This window comes from Ochotona curzoniae, unplaced genomic scaffold, assembly GCF_017591425.1.
Source record: "Ochotona curzoniae isolate NIBS_2020 unplaced genomic scaffold, NIBS_Ocur_1.0 patch58, whole genome shotgun sequence".
Classification (NCBI taxonomy): Eukaryota; Metazoa; Chordata; class Mammalia; order Lagomorpha; family Ochotonidae; genus Ochotona; species Ochotona curzoniae.
The window spans coordinates 1,026,522-1,043,789 of NW_024467037.1; the positions used below are offsets into that span (position 1 = coordinate 1,026,522).

The window sequence follows — 17,268 nt, forward strand, 5'->3', positions numbered from 1 at the left end:
TATTTCAACATTAGAATGCAAAGATGAAGAGATTAGTGAAATGCCTGAAAATGAAATTTTAAAAAGTTCACAAAGCTACTGAAAATAGATGCATAAATTAAGGAAATCCATACATAGCATGAATAAAAAATTTTCTCATGAGATTGAGATAGTTTAAGAAAAATCAAACTGAATATTGTAAATGAATAATTCAATATGCCAAACAAAAAAGCACAGTGGAAAGTCCTCTAAGATGTAATCTACAATGTAAAAGTCAAATTTTTGAAAGTAGACCGAAAGTGAGAAAAATTGAAAATAATGTCAGAAATCTGTGGGACACTATTAAACACCTAATAACCCTCTCATAGAGGTTCCTAATGGAGGGAAAAGAACGGATTAGAAGTCCTAATCAATGAAACGATAACAGAACATTTTCCTCATTAGAAAGAAAGGGACATCCCAATACAGAAATTACATAATAGACAACCCAAAAGGTCTTCACCACAACACATTGTAGTCTGATTTTCCACAGTAAAACATAAAGATTCTAAAATGTGCATGACAAACACCAGATTACCTTGATGGGATCTCCAGTTAGCCTGACAGCCAATTTCTTTGTCAGAAACCCTACAGGCTTGGAAAGAATGGAAAGACATAGTTCAATTCTTAAAAGTAAAATCAGTGCAGAATACTGTACCCTGAAAAGCTGTAATTAACAACAACAACAAAAAAGGTAAAAGGCTCTGAACAAGTTGAAAGAATTCGTTACCACTGCTTCAGCCTTACAAAAAATGCTCAAGGGATGTCTTACACGTGAAATGGAGAATGATCATCATTATGAAAGAATGTGAAGGCAAAAAAAATCTCCTAGTACAAATACAAAGAGAGTCTGAATAATATACATGGAAAATAGCGTGGCTAAGTTGTTACATATCAATAACTTTATAAATGACCTCAATTTTCCAATTTAAAGATATAGACTGGCTCATTGGGTTATAAAATAGGATGCATTTATTTTCTACTTACAAGACACACACTTCACCAACAAAGATACACACAGACTAAAAGAGAAAGGATGGAAAGCAAAAAAGAGCAGAAATAGCCATCCTAATATCAGACAATATAGACTTTAACCCAAAAACTATCAAAAGAGACAAACAATATGTGATAATTACAAAATTAATTAAACAGGAAGATGTGACTATAGTAATCATGTATGCACCTAATGCCAGTTTGCCTGGCTGTCTAAACACTATAGGGGTATAAAGAGAGACATAGGTTTCAATACAACAATAATGGGGGTATTTGGCACACAGTTTTATCAATGGACAAATGAATTATACAAAAAAGGAACAACAGAGCTAATCTATAGTATAAATGAACCTAATATCAACAGAATATTTCATCTCATAGCGACAGAGTACACATTTTTCTCATCAGTGCATGGAACTTTTTCTATACCATGTGGCAGGCCATAGGTAAGCCTCAACATATTAAAAAATTGCAATAATACACATTTTTGTTTATGTAGAGTGGACAAGTTTCACTTATATCCCAATATGGATTTGGGAGCATAGGGATACTTCTCGTCCTACCCCACCTCCAGCCTACATTTCCCACCCACCCTCCTTCTCTCTTGCTTTTGTTTCTAATTTTTATGATTGCTTACTTTGATTTCACTTCACAATCACAGGCTTAATGCCCTATTAGGTAAAGGCATCAAGTAGAAATTATTAAAAGAGCAAAAAAAAAATCTCCACTCTTTCTGTGAAATATAAATAGACTATATATAATAATCAAATGACAGAACATTACTCTTGCTCTTATAAATAAATTATAATTTTGTATTCTGTGTATTATAGATCAGGGAAACATGATGCTTGTTTTTGAGGGACTGGCTCATTTCACTAAGCATAATAGATTCCAGTTTCATTCACTTTGCTGCAGAAAACATTTCACTTTTTATGTATGAGTAGTATTTCACTGTGTACAATTATTCAGTCATTAGCTAATTGACATCTGTGTTGATTCCACATCTCAGATACTGTGAATTGTGCTGTTATAACTACAGGGTTGCAGATAACTCCTTTGGTTAAGATAAATTCTCAGGAGTGGGATGGTTGGGTCATATGGTAGATCTATTTTCAGATATCTGAGGAATCTGCATACTGCTTTCCATAATGGCTGTACTAATTTACATTCCCACCAACAGTGGAATAGAGTACCTTTTCAACCACATCCTCACCAGCATGTATTTATTCATTTAGATTTCTGGGTAATAGTCATTCTAATTGGTGAAGTGAGGCCTCATTGTGGTTTTTATTTGCATTTCTCTTGTGACTAGTGATCCTGAACATTTTTGTTTTCTTGTATCTGTTGCCATTTGAATTTCATCTTTGGAGAAATGTCTGTTCATGTCCTTTGTCTATTTTTTTATTTGTTTATTTATTTTATTTTTTTAAGATTTATTTTATTTTTATTGGAAAGGCGAATATACACAGAGGAGAGACAGAGAGGAAGATCTTCCGTCCGATGATTCACTCCCAAGTGAGCACAACGGCCAATGCTATGCCAGTCTGAAGCCAGGAGCCTCTTCTGGGTCTCCCTCGCGGGTGCAGGGTCCCAAAGCTTTGGGCTGTCCTCGACTGCTTTCCCAGGCCACAGGCAGGGAGCTGGAAGGGAAGCAGGACTGCCGGGATAGAACCAGCGCCCATATGGGATCCTGGGCGTGCAAGGCGAGGACTTTAACCACTGCACCATCGCGCTGGGCCCTATTTTTTTTTTTCTATTTTTAAGAAGATTTATTTATTTTATTTGAAAGACAGAGATAGAGAAGGAGAGACAGGGAGACAGGTCTTCTGTCCACTGTTTTGCTCCATTGTAGGCCACAACAACCAGAGTTGTGCTGATCTGAAGCCAGGGGCTTCTTCTGGTCTCCCAGCAAGGATGCAGAGGCACAGCTGGGGCATGATCCAGCACCCATTTGGGATCCCGGTGCTATCCAGGGGAGTCTTAACCAACTTAGCCATCACATCAGACGCAGGCAGTTGATTTTTGGCTTTATATCCTGCAAGTTTACCAAACTCTCTTATGAGCTGTGATATTTTCTTGCTAGGGCCTTTTGGTACTCCTGTGTAAAGGATCATCTCATCTGCCACAAAGGGTAGTTAGACTTTCTCCTTTCCAATTTGTATTCTTTGATTTCTTTTTCTTGTCTAATGACTGGCTAAAATTTCTAAGACTATATTGAATAGCAGTGATGAGAGTGGACATGTTTGTCTGGTTCTAGATCTTAGTGGGAATGCCTCCAACTTTTCCTTATTCAATTAGATGCTGATTATGGGATTTTTCTCATAGTACCCTGATTATGTGAATAAGTGATCCTCATATATCAAATTACTTAAGTTTTTTTTATTATGATTGGATGTTGTGTTTTATCAAATGTTTCTTTTCATTTATTAATCATATGATTTTTATTCTTTAGTTTGTTAATGTGCTGTATCACAGTTATTGATTTGCTTACATTGAACCATCCTTCATACTGGGGTTAAATCTCACTTAGTCTGGGTGAATGATTTTCCTGATATGTTGTTGGATCAAATCAGCTAGGGTTTTGTTGAGGATTTTTCTATATATGTTCATCAGGGATTATTTTTGGTAGTTCTCTTTCTTTGTTGTATCTTTTTTCTGATTTTGGGATGAAGGTGATTCTAGATGCACAGAGGAGTTTTGGAGGATTTCCTACCTTCCAGTGGTTTCAATAGTTTGAGAAGAACTGGAATTAATTTTTCATGAAGGATTTGGAAAAATTCAGCAGTGAAGCCATCCTGTCATGGGCTTTGCTTTGTGGAGAGGATTTTTATTACTGATTAAACTTTCATGTTGGAGATTGGCCTAGACCTAGAGTTTGACTGAAATATGTTATAGTGAAGGTCTTTTCTGTCCTTTCCTATTTGGAGTTCTCTGGAATTCCTGTATTTGGATACTGATTTTTCCCCATGTTTGAGAAATTTTTAGTTAATATTTCACAGAATAGACCTGCTAGTCTAGTTTCTGTTTCCACACCTTCAAGAACTACTTAGCCATCTGTGCTAGGGCCTTTGATGATATCATGTAACTCTTGGAGACATTTTTTGGATTGGTTTCATTAATTTTTGTTTAATATTTTCCCCTAGAATGTTGTTCTTTCTCAGAGATTTTCTTCTGCCTCACCATATCTGTTGTTAAGGCTTTCCATTATGTTCTTATTGGCATAGTGGCTTCTTCGTTTCTCTTTACAGTTTGGATCTTACGGGATAACTTCATTCATGTCTTGGATTTTCTTAATTCCAGGATCTGATTCTTGTTCTGAGTACTCTTAAGAGCATTTTTTAAAAAATTCATTTTTCTGACATTTCATTGATTTCATCCTTATCATGTTCTAAGACTAATATATTGCATTCCTTTTATTTCTATGTTTACTTTTAGGTATCTGTGAAAACACCCATTGGTTTTCCTATGATGGTTCTTGTCTTTAAATTATACCTCTATCTTTGGAGGAGTTAAAACTCCTTCAGTGAAAGTCCAGAGGAGTAAATGTGGGGTGATAGTCCAGGGTGGCACTCAAATTGGGCATGGTAAATCTTGTTTTTCAACAGCAGAAGGGAGTGATCATGACTGTCAGCATAACCACTACTTTGCCTTCTCTCTTTGTCCACGGTCAATGGCCCTGTATTAGCCCAATGTGGCTGTAATATTCACCCATGTTAGCACATGAACTGCACAGAGGATCTCTGTGTTGCCTCTGTGAGCACAAAGTCCTACCACAGTATGCCTTGAAATATCTGCGATCTCTTAGCTTTTCATATCAGACACACTGACTGTCCAGAGAGAGCCCCATGTGCATGTCACGCCCTGTCATGCTGTTACATTTCCTGTGGCCTTTGTGTGTAGGACTTCCAGAGTCACTGGAAGTTGGGGATGCTCAGAGCACTCTGAGTGTGCCCCTCCCTTGGGCAGTGAAACAGTGTTCCTGGTGCTCCTGAGCCTGTAGCAGTGTGACAGGCTGTGTGTGCCTGCACCAGCACAGACTTAAATGCCATGGGGAGAACTTATTTGTACTCCTTCTGAAGTTAGTGCACATGCACACATGCTGGCAAATGCTATAGCTGCTGCTTACCTTCACTGACTTTTAAGTGACATCATACCCCTATTGGTCCAGTCCTCCTGTAGGTGGTGGTGGGGATAAAGAGGGCTCTTCTACAACAATGATTTTAGGACTCCCAGCATCTTCCTTAATCTAATCTAAGGCTGAAATCAGTGTAAGATTTTGCAACAGGCAATATTTTCACCACGTTGGATTTCACAGTCAGTGTGCAAAAAGCCACTGCTACTTCCCATGACTTCAAAATGGCACTGGCTCCAATCTGGTCTGAGCACACAAATATTAGCTAGAGACAGGAAAAGATCATTCAGGATATATGAACTGGTACCCATAGGGATGCTGGCATTACAGGTGATGGCTTTACCCACTACACCACAATGCTGGCTGCAGGGGCACTTGTTTTTTTTTTTAAAAAGATATCTTTTTTTTGGGGGGGGGTCCCATTTTCCTGCTTGAGTGACTTTAGATCACTTAGAAATTATGACATACTAAAACTCTCCTTGTTCTCCCTCTCCTTACTACCCATTTCTTTTCTCTGCTAGGATGGAATTCATAAGAGAGATAGGAAAAAAGTAGTCTTACGGAAGAAGGAAATTCTGCCGAGAACCGTGAAGAGTCACTGTCAGGTACCATTCCCTACTACTCATCAGTTATGCTGTGCCCAGAAGAGTGCTCTAATCTTTTAAAAGTCAACGAAGGAAAAATAACAAGATAAGATTCAACAATCATGTACAGCATAAATAATCAGAAAATCAGGAGTGGAGCCGAACTGCTTTAATCTGATGAAGGGTTTATGCAAACTCATTATTGTTTCTGATCCAAAAATAGGTAAGATGAAGTATTAGGATTAAGACTTTAGTGTAGAAACATTTTGGATAGAAGGTAAATATGTGGTTATTTTCTCTATTCTAGCTGTAAAGGGCTAAAGAAAAACTTTAAAACACTGTATAATTGGTATCAAAAGTAGTGAAAGTCTAGAAATAAATCTGACAAAAAATTTATACCTGAGCTTGAAAAAATTCCATAAAATTACTCAACAAAATTAAAGAAGAGATATGCCATGTTCAAACATTTGAACACAGGCGAGGCAACAAAAAACAGTATGGAAAGGGTTATTGAACTTACAGCTTGCATGATGGCTTCCTTATATTAGAGAGAACATAGATTGTATTTGTCCTTTGGGGATTAACTTATTTCACTGAGCATAATGGTCTCTAGTTGGGACCATGTAGTTGCAAATGGTATAATTTCATTTTTAAATGGCTAAGTAGTATCACGTGGAGTACAATTACCACAGTTTCTTTATCCACTCCTCTTTGGATGGGCATCTGGGTTGTTTCCATGTCTTTGCTATTGTAGATTGTGTTGCTATAAATATAGAATTACAGATTCCTTTCTCACATGCAGATTTCATTTCCTTTGGATATATTTCCAGAAGTGGGATAGCTGGGTCATATGGCAGGTCAATTTTCAGTTCTCTTAGCATTCTCCATACTGATTTCCATAACGATTGTATTAACCTATGCTCCCACCAACAGTGAAGGAGAGTACCTCTCTTCCCATATTCATGCCTGCAGGTTATTGTTAGTAGGTTCTGAATCTAGGACAGCCTCACTGGAGTTAGGTGGAACCTCAGTGTGGTAATCTCTTTAAAATTTATTTTATTTTATTTTATTTTTATTGGAAAGTCAGATATACAGAAAGGAGGAGAGACAGGGAAGAGATCTTCTACCTGCTGATGGTCTCTGGGTGCAGATTTAGGTTCTTGATCCATTTAAGAGCTGATTTTTGTGTAAAGTGACATGTGGGAGGCTGCTGATTTTTCCAGGAGTACTTACTGAAAAGACCAGATTTTTTCCTTGGATTATTTTCAGTTCTCTTGTCAAAGATTAATTGGTTGTACATGTGTGGGCTCCCTTCTGGGATTTCTGTTCTGTTCCATTGACCTTCTTGTGTTTCTGTACTAGTACCAGATTGGCTTTGAGGACCACTTCTCTGTAGTATGTATTGAGGTCTTGGAGTTGTGCTTCCTCCTGTTTGATTTTTATTCTTCAGGATATATTTGGCTATTAGTGGTCTCTTGTGTTTCCAGATGGACTTTTGTATCATCTTTTCTATTTCTGAGAATAGTGTTGGGATTTTGATTGGGATTGCATTGAATCTGTATATTACTTTTGGTAATATGGACTTTTTGATGATGTTGATGGGAGATTTCACCATCTTTTAATGTCTTCTATTTCTTTTTCTTTTTCTAAATGCTTTGTAGTTTTTGTTTTTTGAAATGTTTTAAGATGTTTTGTGATTCCTCTCCATTATTTTAAAATTTCTATTTTAGCCATGAAGTTATTTGTATATACTAGTACCATCACTTTGTGTTCATTAATTTTGTATCCTGTTATGCTTTCAAATTATTTTATGAGTTCCAAGTGTCTTGATTGAATCTTTTGGTTCTCCTATGCAGGGAATCATGTCATCTACAAACAGGAATATTTTTAATTAATCAGTTCTAATTTGAATTCCTTTGTTTTTCTTGACTAATAGCTCTGGCAAGGACTTCCAATATTATATTGAATAACAGTGGTGAAGATGGAGAGTTCTAAGCATTTAGAGCACAGAACTAAGTATTTAGTGCCAGATCTCAGTCAAAAAGCTTTTAGTCTTTCCCCATTTAGTATTATGCTGGCATTGAGTTTTTCATATATTGCTTTGATTGTATTATAGAATGTACTTCTGTGCCCATCTTGCTTAAGGTTTTAGCATGAAGTGGTATTGCATTTTGCCAAATGCCTTCTCCTCTGCATCTATTGAAATGATCATATGGTTTTTATTTTTTGATTTGTTGATGTGGTAAATCACATTTAGTATTTGTAAATGTTAAACCACCCTTGCATAGTAGGGATAAATCCCAGCTGGTCCAGGTAGATAATCTTCCTTAAGTACTGTTGGATCCTGTTGTCTAGTATTTTGTAGAGGATCTTTGTGTCTATATTTATCAGGAATATTGATCTGTAGTTCTCTTTTTTTATTATAAAGATTTATTTTATTTTTATTGGAAAGGCGAATATACAGAGAGGAGAGACAGAGAGGAAGATCTTCCGTCTGATGATTCACTCCCCAAGTGAGCACAACGGCCAATGTTATGCCGATCCTAAGCCAGGAGCCTCTTCCGGGTCTCTCACGCGGGTGCAGGGTCCCAAAGCTTTGGGCCGTCCTCGACTGCTTTCCCCAGGCCACAAGCAGGGAGCTGGATGGGAAGCGGGGCTGCCGGGATTAGAACCGGCACCCATATGGGATCCCGGGCGTGCAAGGCGAGGACCTTTAACCACTGCGCTATCGGACCGGGCCCTGTAGTTCTCTTTTTCTGTTGTGTCTCTATCTGGCTTTGGTGTTAAGGTGATACTGGCTTCATAGAAAGAGTTTAGAAGAATTGCCTCCTTTTTTATTGTTTGGAATAGCTTGTGGGGGATTGGTGTAAGTTCTTGAAATGTTCAGTAGATTTCAGCAGTGAAGCCATCTGATCCAGGGTGTTCCTTGGTTGAGAGGGATTTGATTACTGATTCAATCTCAGTCTTTATTATAGGTCTATTTAAATTATTAATTGCCTCATGATTCAGTTTTGATAGATTGCATGTGTCCAAAAATCTATCCATTTCTTCTAGGTTTTCTAAAATAGTTGCTTGTAATAGTTCCTAATAATTCTATGTATGTCTAAGATGTCTGTTGTTATATTTCCCTTTTCTATCTGATCTTATTGATTTGTATCATCTCCCTCCTCTTTTTGATTAGTTGGGCCAGTGGGTGTCTATTTTGTTGATTTTCTAAAAGAACCAGCTCTTTGATTTTATGTATTGTTCTTTTGATCTCTATTTGTTCTTTTTTCTCCCTTATTTTGGTTTTTTCTTTTTTCCTGCTAATTTTGGGATTGCTTTGCTGCCAATTTTCTAATTCTTAAAAAGTAAGGTTAGCTCATTTACTTGGTACTTTTCTAATTTCTTAACATAATCATTGATTGAGATGAACTTTCCTCTTAACACTGCCTTGATTATGTCCCATAAGTTTTAATATGCCTTGTTGATGCCTTGATTTGTTTCAATTTCTTATTTCCCTTTTGATTTCCTCTAAAACCCATTGTTAATTATTGTTAATTTAGCAGCATATTATTTAGGTCTTTGCATGTCTTCTGGGATAATCTGAGTTATTGGTTTCCAGTTTCACTCCATGATGGTTTGAGAAGATGCATAGTATAATTTCAGTTTTTTTTTTTTTTATTGGAAAGGTGGATATATAGAGAGGAGAGACAGAGAGGAAGATCTTCCATCCGATGATTCACTCCCCAAGTGAGCGCAACGGCCAGTGCTATGCCATTCCGAAGCCAGGAGCCTCTTCTGGGTCTCCCATGCGGGTGCAGGGTCTCAAAGCTTTGGGCCATCCTCGACTGCTTTCCTAGGCCACAGGCAGGGAGCTGGAAGGGAAGCAGGGCTGCTGGGATAGAACCGGCGCCCATATGGGATCCTGGGCGTGCAAGGCGAGGACCTTAACCACTGCGCCACCACGCCAGGCCCTAATTTCAGTTTTTAAAATGTTTCAGTCAATGATTCATGTCACTTAATAGTGGTCTGTCAGGCTGGGTCCAGGACCTTGAAGGAGAAGGGAGAGGTGCTCAATTCTTCAACTCTATCCCACAGTTCACTGTCTGCATGTCGTAGTTGGGCTGGCTGTGCAAAGGACCTTGGAATTGCCAAGACAACCAAGGAGAAGGAAAAAAAAATAATAAAAAGCACAAGCCATTTCCCCTAAAGCCAGAGTCCAGGTGGACACTCCACTTCCTTACCTCTTCAAGGGGCAGTGCTTTCCTATCACTTAGCTTTGAATAAAAATTCTGTTATGCTTGCACTGGTTTCCTGGCTTTTTATTTCTATAGTAAGCTGAGGAAAGAACCCACTGAGCTTCATCAGTAGCAGTCTCATAAGACTATTTTATTAGATGGACCCAAAATGGCTGAATAGGGTGAAGCCGTACTAACTACAGCTGCCCTGGAATAAAACAACAGCAAAAACAGCAACAACATTTTCAAGGGTTTAACTGACAGAAATACTCAATGGAGATGTAGCAATGAATCAAGACTCCATGGTACAGTGAGAAAAGAGGCCAGAGACACAGCTAAGGCTGGATGCACAGCTAAATTAAGGTAAGGAAGAAGCTGCCCTGCCCCCTGCTCCCTGCCCCATGCCCCCCTCTTAATACCTCCCCCTCCCACACCAGCAGATTTAGTGGAAGGAGAATTCCATAGTCACCCACTGGCTAACTTCACCCTGGCAAGCAGCTAATAGGAGTCTGAGAAGTTGCTGGCCCCTAAAAAGCCAGATTGCCTCCCTCCCTAACTGCTGCAGAGTTCTGGGCTTGCCTGTGATTTGTTGCACAACTTGTCTCTGTACTACTGCTAACAGAAGCAATCAATTCGGGCAACTTGGGGAGCAAAGGTCAGACCTCTTGCGTTCTGCAACTATAGGTGTTTGGGGGCATTAGCCTTGGAGCTATGGTCAATTGCTTTACATGAGCTAAAGAGATTCCTCTTAGCTTTTGTAGCAGTCTATAAAAAATCTGCTCCCATCTTGGGAAATCTGGGTAATGAGCCCATTGGACCTTGAAACACCAGGATTGCAACAGTCTGTTGTTGGGAAATGAATGCAATCTAGGGATGTTGACGTTACAAACTGAGACACCAGCTTCACTCTAATATAAGAACTGCAGAAAGGCCAATTCACATCACACAATCCTAGAGACACAAAAATAGGGAACAATAGCTCCATCATCACTCAGGGTTGGCAATGGGACAAGGGTACAGCCCCCTTTGTCTCCCTGAGCACCGAAAACTAGGCCATGGCCATCACAGTCCCCAGCGTGACACAAAACTCTGGGAGCTACACACTGTAGGATATTCACATTCATTTCAAAATCATGCTTCTAGCCCTATGAACTGCAGAGCTCTAGTTCTAATTTTGTCAGCATCACTGAAATCTACTTGGTGCATCCCGGAAATAACTTACTTGCATTCTATCTCTAGTCTCAACTCTTGAGGAGTGAATGAAACCTGTTCCAGTTTTACCGTGTGACTACAAGGTAGAGATGCTAGGACAAGATAGTGGCTTGAATACTCACTCATGGTATCACTTTACAAACAAATGGCATTGCTTTGTGGCTCATCTGTTCCACTTCCCATCCAGCTGCCTGCTTGTAGCCTGGGAAAGCAGTGTGCCATATAATGCAGATGTCAATGTAGAAATGTAAGAAACAAGATTGCATTGTACCTCCTAAAGAACACAGCAGCTTTCCAGAATTAGATCCTGATTTGAAGGAAATCTATGAAATGCCAGAAATAGGATTCAAAATAATGATCATAAGGAAATCCAGTGTGATGCAGGAGAATATAGATTAAAGAAATGAGGAAATCAGTGACACGAATGAAAATATTAAGGAGACCACAATTCTTAAGAGGAACCGAATATTTTGGAGGTCAAATCTACAATCAATGAAATTTAAAAATGACTGAGTTTTAATAGTAGAATAGACCAAGTGGTGAAACAAACTTCTGACCTTGAGGGCAAGACTTTCAAGTTAATTTGATAGAACAAAAATAAAAAGAATGGAGAAAATCTACATGAAATTTGAGATACCATTAAATAACCAAATATTCATAATATAGGTATTCCTTAAGTAGAAGAGAAGAAAAAAGGTGTTGAGAATCTGCTAAACGAAATAATGGCTGAAAACTCCCTAGGTCTTGAAAAAGACTTGGACATCCAAATCAAAAAAGATCTTCCCCAAGACACATTGTAGTCAAATTTTCAACAGTTAAGGACAAGGAGAGAATAGTGAAGAGAGTTAAATTGTCAAGATACATACATATATAAAGGAAAACCAGTTAGACTAACTCTAGTCTTCTCAGGAGAAACACTAAGGGGCAGAAGAGAATAGGATGATATGTTCAAGGTGTTAAAACTGGGTTAAAACTGTAAAAACCTTCCATGCAAAGAATACACTTCAGAATTATAAGGACTATGTGTAACAAACCAATAGCCAAAATCATACTAATGATTACAGATGAAAGCATTTCCCCTCAGATCTGAAACCAGACAAGGATGTCCACTTTCATCACACTTAATAAATATGGTACTGAACTACTTAATAAGAGAAATCAGGAGAAAAGAAATAAAAGACACTAAAATTAGAAAAGAGACAGTCAAAATATCCTTGTTTGCCAAAGACATGATGTTTGCTGTACATGGAAAAACACAAATACTCCATAAAAGAGCTGTTAGAACTGATAAACCATTTCTGTATAATTCCAGTTGCAAAATAGCTTCTTAAATACTAACAATGGACTCACTGAAAGAGAAGTTAAGAAAGAAATCTCATTTAGTTGTCACAAAAATAATCAAAGTCTTAGGAATAACTTTAGACAAAGTAATGAAAGGTCTTTAAAATGCAAACTATAAAACAGGGAGACAAGAACTCAGGAAGAATACAAAAGATATTTTCCTGTCTCGTGGATTGGAATAACCGATATAATTAAAATGCCCGTTCTAGATAAAGCAATTCACAGATTCAATGAAATCCTATTAAAATACCAATTACATTTTTTTCACAGAATTAGTAAAAACAATCCAAAAGATCATTTGGGATCACAAAATACATAGACTAACACAACAGATCCCAAGGAGGGTAGGGATCAAGTTAGAGGCATTACAATACCTAATTTCAAAACATATTACAAAACAATAGCAAGATGGTACTTGCATAAAAACTGATGTATAGATCAATGGAGCAGAATAGGGATCCCAGACATTAATACACATACATGCTATCAAATGATTTTTGACAAAAGTACCCAGTCTATACATTGGAACAAGAATGATCTCTTCAGTGAATAATGCTAGAAAAACAGAATTATATATAAAAAGGAATAAAAATTTTTCCGTACTTCTCACCATATACAAAAATTAGCTCAAAATGGGCCAAAGACCTAAGTTTATGAATCGAGACAATGAAATTCCTAAAACAAAATGAAGGCAAACACTCACAAGAAATTGAGTAAATGACCACTTGTTCAACTAAGGCCCCTAAAATTTAGGCAACCAAGGAAAAGCTAGACAAATGGGATTGTATCAAGCTAAGAAGTTTCTGCATAATAGAGTGATGAATAAAATGATCAAACATCTAGCAGAATGGAAAAATATATTTACAAACTTCTCCAACAAAATATTAATATCCACAATATATCAACAATTTAAACTCAACAACAAGAAAAGTTGTGTTGAGAAATGAGCAAAAGCCTCACCTTTAGGCAACTGCCCAGGTTGCCTTGTACCTAGACAAAGCTTGCACTGCTGAGAGAAAAGCAGCCAGTAGCTGACAGGCATTCTGGGCCTGGTTAATGATAAACTTGTATTAACTATACCAGTGTGCCAGCATAGTTGCCTATACATTTTTTGTTGTTCAAGCTATGTGGAGAAGGCAGGGAACACTGGGCCGGGCACCTGCACTTTCCTATATTATTGCTAAACTGCAATCTTTTAACTTTTTACTTGTTGATCTCTTATTTAGTTGAACATTAATCCTTTGACTAGAATGCTAATTAAAAATGTTACCTCAGTGGCGTGGGAGGGAACTTGGGAAGGTGGAGGAGAAATCCCAGAGCGTATGGAACTGTATCATAAGACAATAACAAAAAATTATTTAAAAAGTGAAAATAAATGTTACCTCAAAGACTAGAGGAGGAGGAGAGAGGGAGCTAAGAAGGGAACATGGTTACGTCCTTGGAGCTGCATCGGTGTGCTACACTGAGCACAATTTTGGTATCAATATTAACATGAAAAATAAAGAAAAATTATTTTGCCTAATCACATGATAGCTGTTTTAATGTATGCAAGTACATATTAAGATACAGCAAAAGAAAACTCAAAATAGCCCTATTTGCACCATAACCTAGTAACAACTCTGGGTATACTAAGGAGTTAAGAAGTAAATAAAAATAAGAAGTAAAGTTAGACTGTGTAGGTAAGTCCAGATTAATAAACATGTGATCTTAGTGATTGGGTGATCAAATTAAATAGGTAATTGATACACATTCATTTGAGAACATAAAGTAATTGAAAATTCAAGTGAAATAAAAGGTGAGTGACTAGGGAAAAGGAGTTCATATTTTCAACTTACACGGAATTCTTAACAGTACATAAAATCAGAAGTATACCAGTTGGGTAAAATGGTGAAGCCATATTTTAAGTATATTCTTTGATATTAGTCTTGTTTTTAATTTGTTTAATCTTTGAATTACTATTTTTGATTCCTGGGGCTTGGTGAATGAAAAGAGGCTAATGATGTGCAGTGCTAATATCATGTCCTTTAACCATTCAGTACGTCCTACTTTCAACCTCCTAACAAAATACTTCCACAATGCACGTGCCTTGCCTTTTCCCAGTTGTGCTGGATAAATCATAAATGGATGATTTTTCTCCTATTAAAAGCAAATAGTAACATTTAATTTTACTATATGTAGTCATCAAAATATTAAGTTTAAAATTATGTTTATTACTTTTTCTACTCATTTCTCTTTTTTTAGAATAACTCAGAAAAAGAAAATATAAAATTTCCTTACTTTCAAGGTAAGATGTTTCTGTATATAACATTTTAACATTTTAATTTTTAAGTATCCAGTGAAATTGAGAATACAAACTCACGTAAAGTAATTACAAAAATTTCCTTCAGGAAGTAAATTATGCTGTTTGTGTACACATATAATGTAAAATATATATGTATTTGTATATGATGAATAGGTCATTTATTTTTTATAAATAAGTCATTTATTAATTTGCTATTTGTGCTTTCAACTTTTTTTACCCTCTAGATAAAGCTAATATGAAGGTTTTTAATAAATAAGGAGGCAATATCGATAACTTAAAAGGTGATAATCAAAATATTTAACAACAAATATAGTGTGAGCATGGAAAACCAGATTACATGGTACTGTTGGAGCAAGTATCTGGAGGCTTCTCGCTATGTTGTGACAGCATTAAGGGATGGGGGTGGCGCATTTCCCAGGGACTCAAGGCAATCAGGGCAATTAATGTAAAGTAACACTTAGATGTCTTGAGGCATTTATGTTTTTCTTACCAAGTAATAAATAAATCTTCCAATATTCTAACAATTGGAACAATGATAGCTGTGCAGTGACTGTGTATCCACATAGAAGATACTAGAATAATCTAATCAGAATGAAGAGAAGATAGCTACCTTGCTAGGACACTTGCCATAGAAGCAAGGGAGGTATGTATAAAATAAATCTGTTAAATGCCATGGGTAAATTTGTTTATGTAATCTTTCCTTTTTGTCCCTTTTCAGATGTAATGTCAAGAGATACTAAAACACATCAAAGTACAGATAAAAATGTAGACCAGGTATGTAGGTTGACACATTTTTTAAAAACCTTGCTGACATTTTGCATTGTTTTCAGTTAACGGTGTAAAATTTTATCCTCAGTGTCGTCAGTGTAATTTCTATCAATAAGAATACTCTTTATTCTTATTCTGTTTTCTAAATGCCACGCCAAGCTAAAAGTAATTTGTGTTTCAGAAATGAAATGGAAGTTTTGTAATTTGTAACAGGGATCAGACAATAAACAAACAAGAAAATGAAAGGTGAAAACAGAAAGGAAATCTTGATTTACACCTTATATCTTGCACTCAGAAAGCATGAACTATAATCACACAAGAGAGAATATTCTAAGCCCTAAAAGAAATGCCAATACTTTCCTTTCTATTTTTATTGATTAACTGATTCCTAAGTGTAGGACATTGGAACTGCAATCTAAGTTTTGTGGAGACTAGCAGGGCTTTATGTAACCATTTCTTAGATCTAGGTGTATTAGTCAGCTTTTTGTTACTTCTACTAAAATACTTTGGAGATCCAACTTAGAAGGAAAGGTTTATTTTGACTTGGAAGTTTAGAGGTTTGCAGTTTGAGATCAGGCAGTCCCATTGGTCTGGCACTTGATGAAAGTTGGTAATGGCAACATGCAGCGTAATTATGTGGCAATCCAGGAAGTCAAGACACACAGCAACTTATAAATACAGTATGAATTATAAATAATATAAACTACAAATACAATGCTTTGCTTATACAATAATATTCCCAGGACTGGTACATTGGCTTAACTGGCTAATCCTCCACCTCCAAGCGCCAGCATCACATCTGACCACTGTTCATGTCCTGGCTGCTCCGTTTCCCACCAGCTCCCTGCTTATGGCCTGGAAAAACAGCAGAGGATGGCCCAAAGCTTGGGACCTGCACCTGTGTGGGAGACATGGAGGAGACTTGTGGCTCCTGGCTTTGGATAGCCTCAGTTCTGACCATTAGCAGCCAATTGTGGAGTGAACCAGCAGACAGATCTCTCTCTCTCTCTCTCTCTCTGTAAATCTGCCTTTCCAACAAAAATAAATATTTTTTAAAAGATGAGAAAATAACACTTCAATGAGAACAACCTTCAGAGGGAAATTTCCCAGGACCCAAAGGCCTCCCATAGTCCCACCTCCCAGATGCATAATTAGATTAAGTCTCTACCCTCAATACATCAAATGTTAATGTAAGACTTTAGGTTTAATTACATGGATTTGGGGAACCAAACTCTGTTCAAACCATTATACCATGCAGTAGGGCTTAGTCACTTTATTGATAGTAATTCCAAATTGTCCAGAACATTTCTGATTCTAATATTCAGCCCTTTTGTTCCAATAATCCATTAAATTGCCCTGGAAATGTTGATGCTTTGATGTTTAAATGACTTCTTTCAGACTGGTTCATGCATGTAAAAATAACAATAATTCTTGCTATATGATCTAATTATGTTACAAGAGAGGAGTAGCAATCACAAATGATTTCAAACTACAAAGCACAGATCATGAAATCTTAAGTCTTCAGAATTTTTCTTTCCTTGATATTCTTCTTACAAAGACCACTGGCCCAGTCTCATCTTTCCTGGGAGAGATGTTTGCATTCTAGATTTATTGTGACAGAGGTACTATTCCCACAGAGTTACCAGGTGCAAATTGGGTTTCCATGGCTCCAGAAAGCTTTGCTCCCTGACTTTCAGT

The 17,268-nt window shown here is 37.1% G+C and overlaps 1 protein-coding gene across 1 annotated transcript in view; it reads left to right on the forward strand.

Moving 5' to 3' along the window:
• The window catches only part of LOC121168114, a 92,545-nt gene that overhangs the window by 55,321 nt on the left and 19,956 nt on the right, over positions 1-17,268 (forward strand). Inside the window, exons 14-15 of the mRNA XM_040997905.1 lie at positions 5,665-5,779; positions 15,521-15,576. Of these exons, the coding sequence (XP_040853839.1) occupies positions 5,665-5,779; positions 15,521-15,576 (171 nt within the window). The remainder of the gene's footprint in view (positions 1-5,664; positions 5,780-15,520; positions 15,577-17,268) is intronic.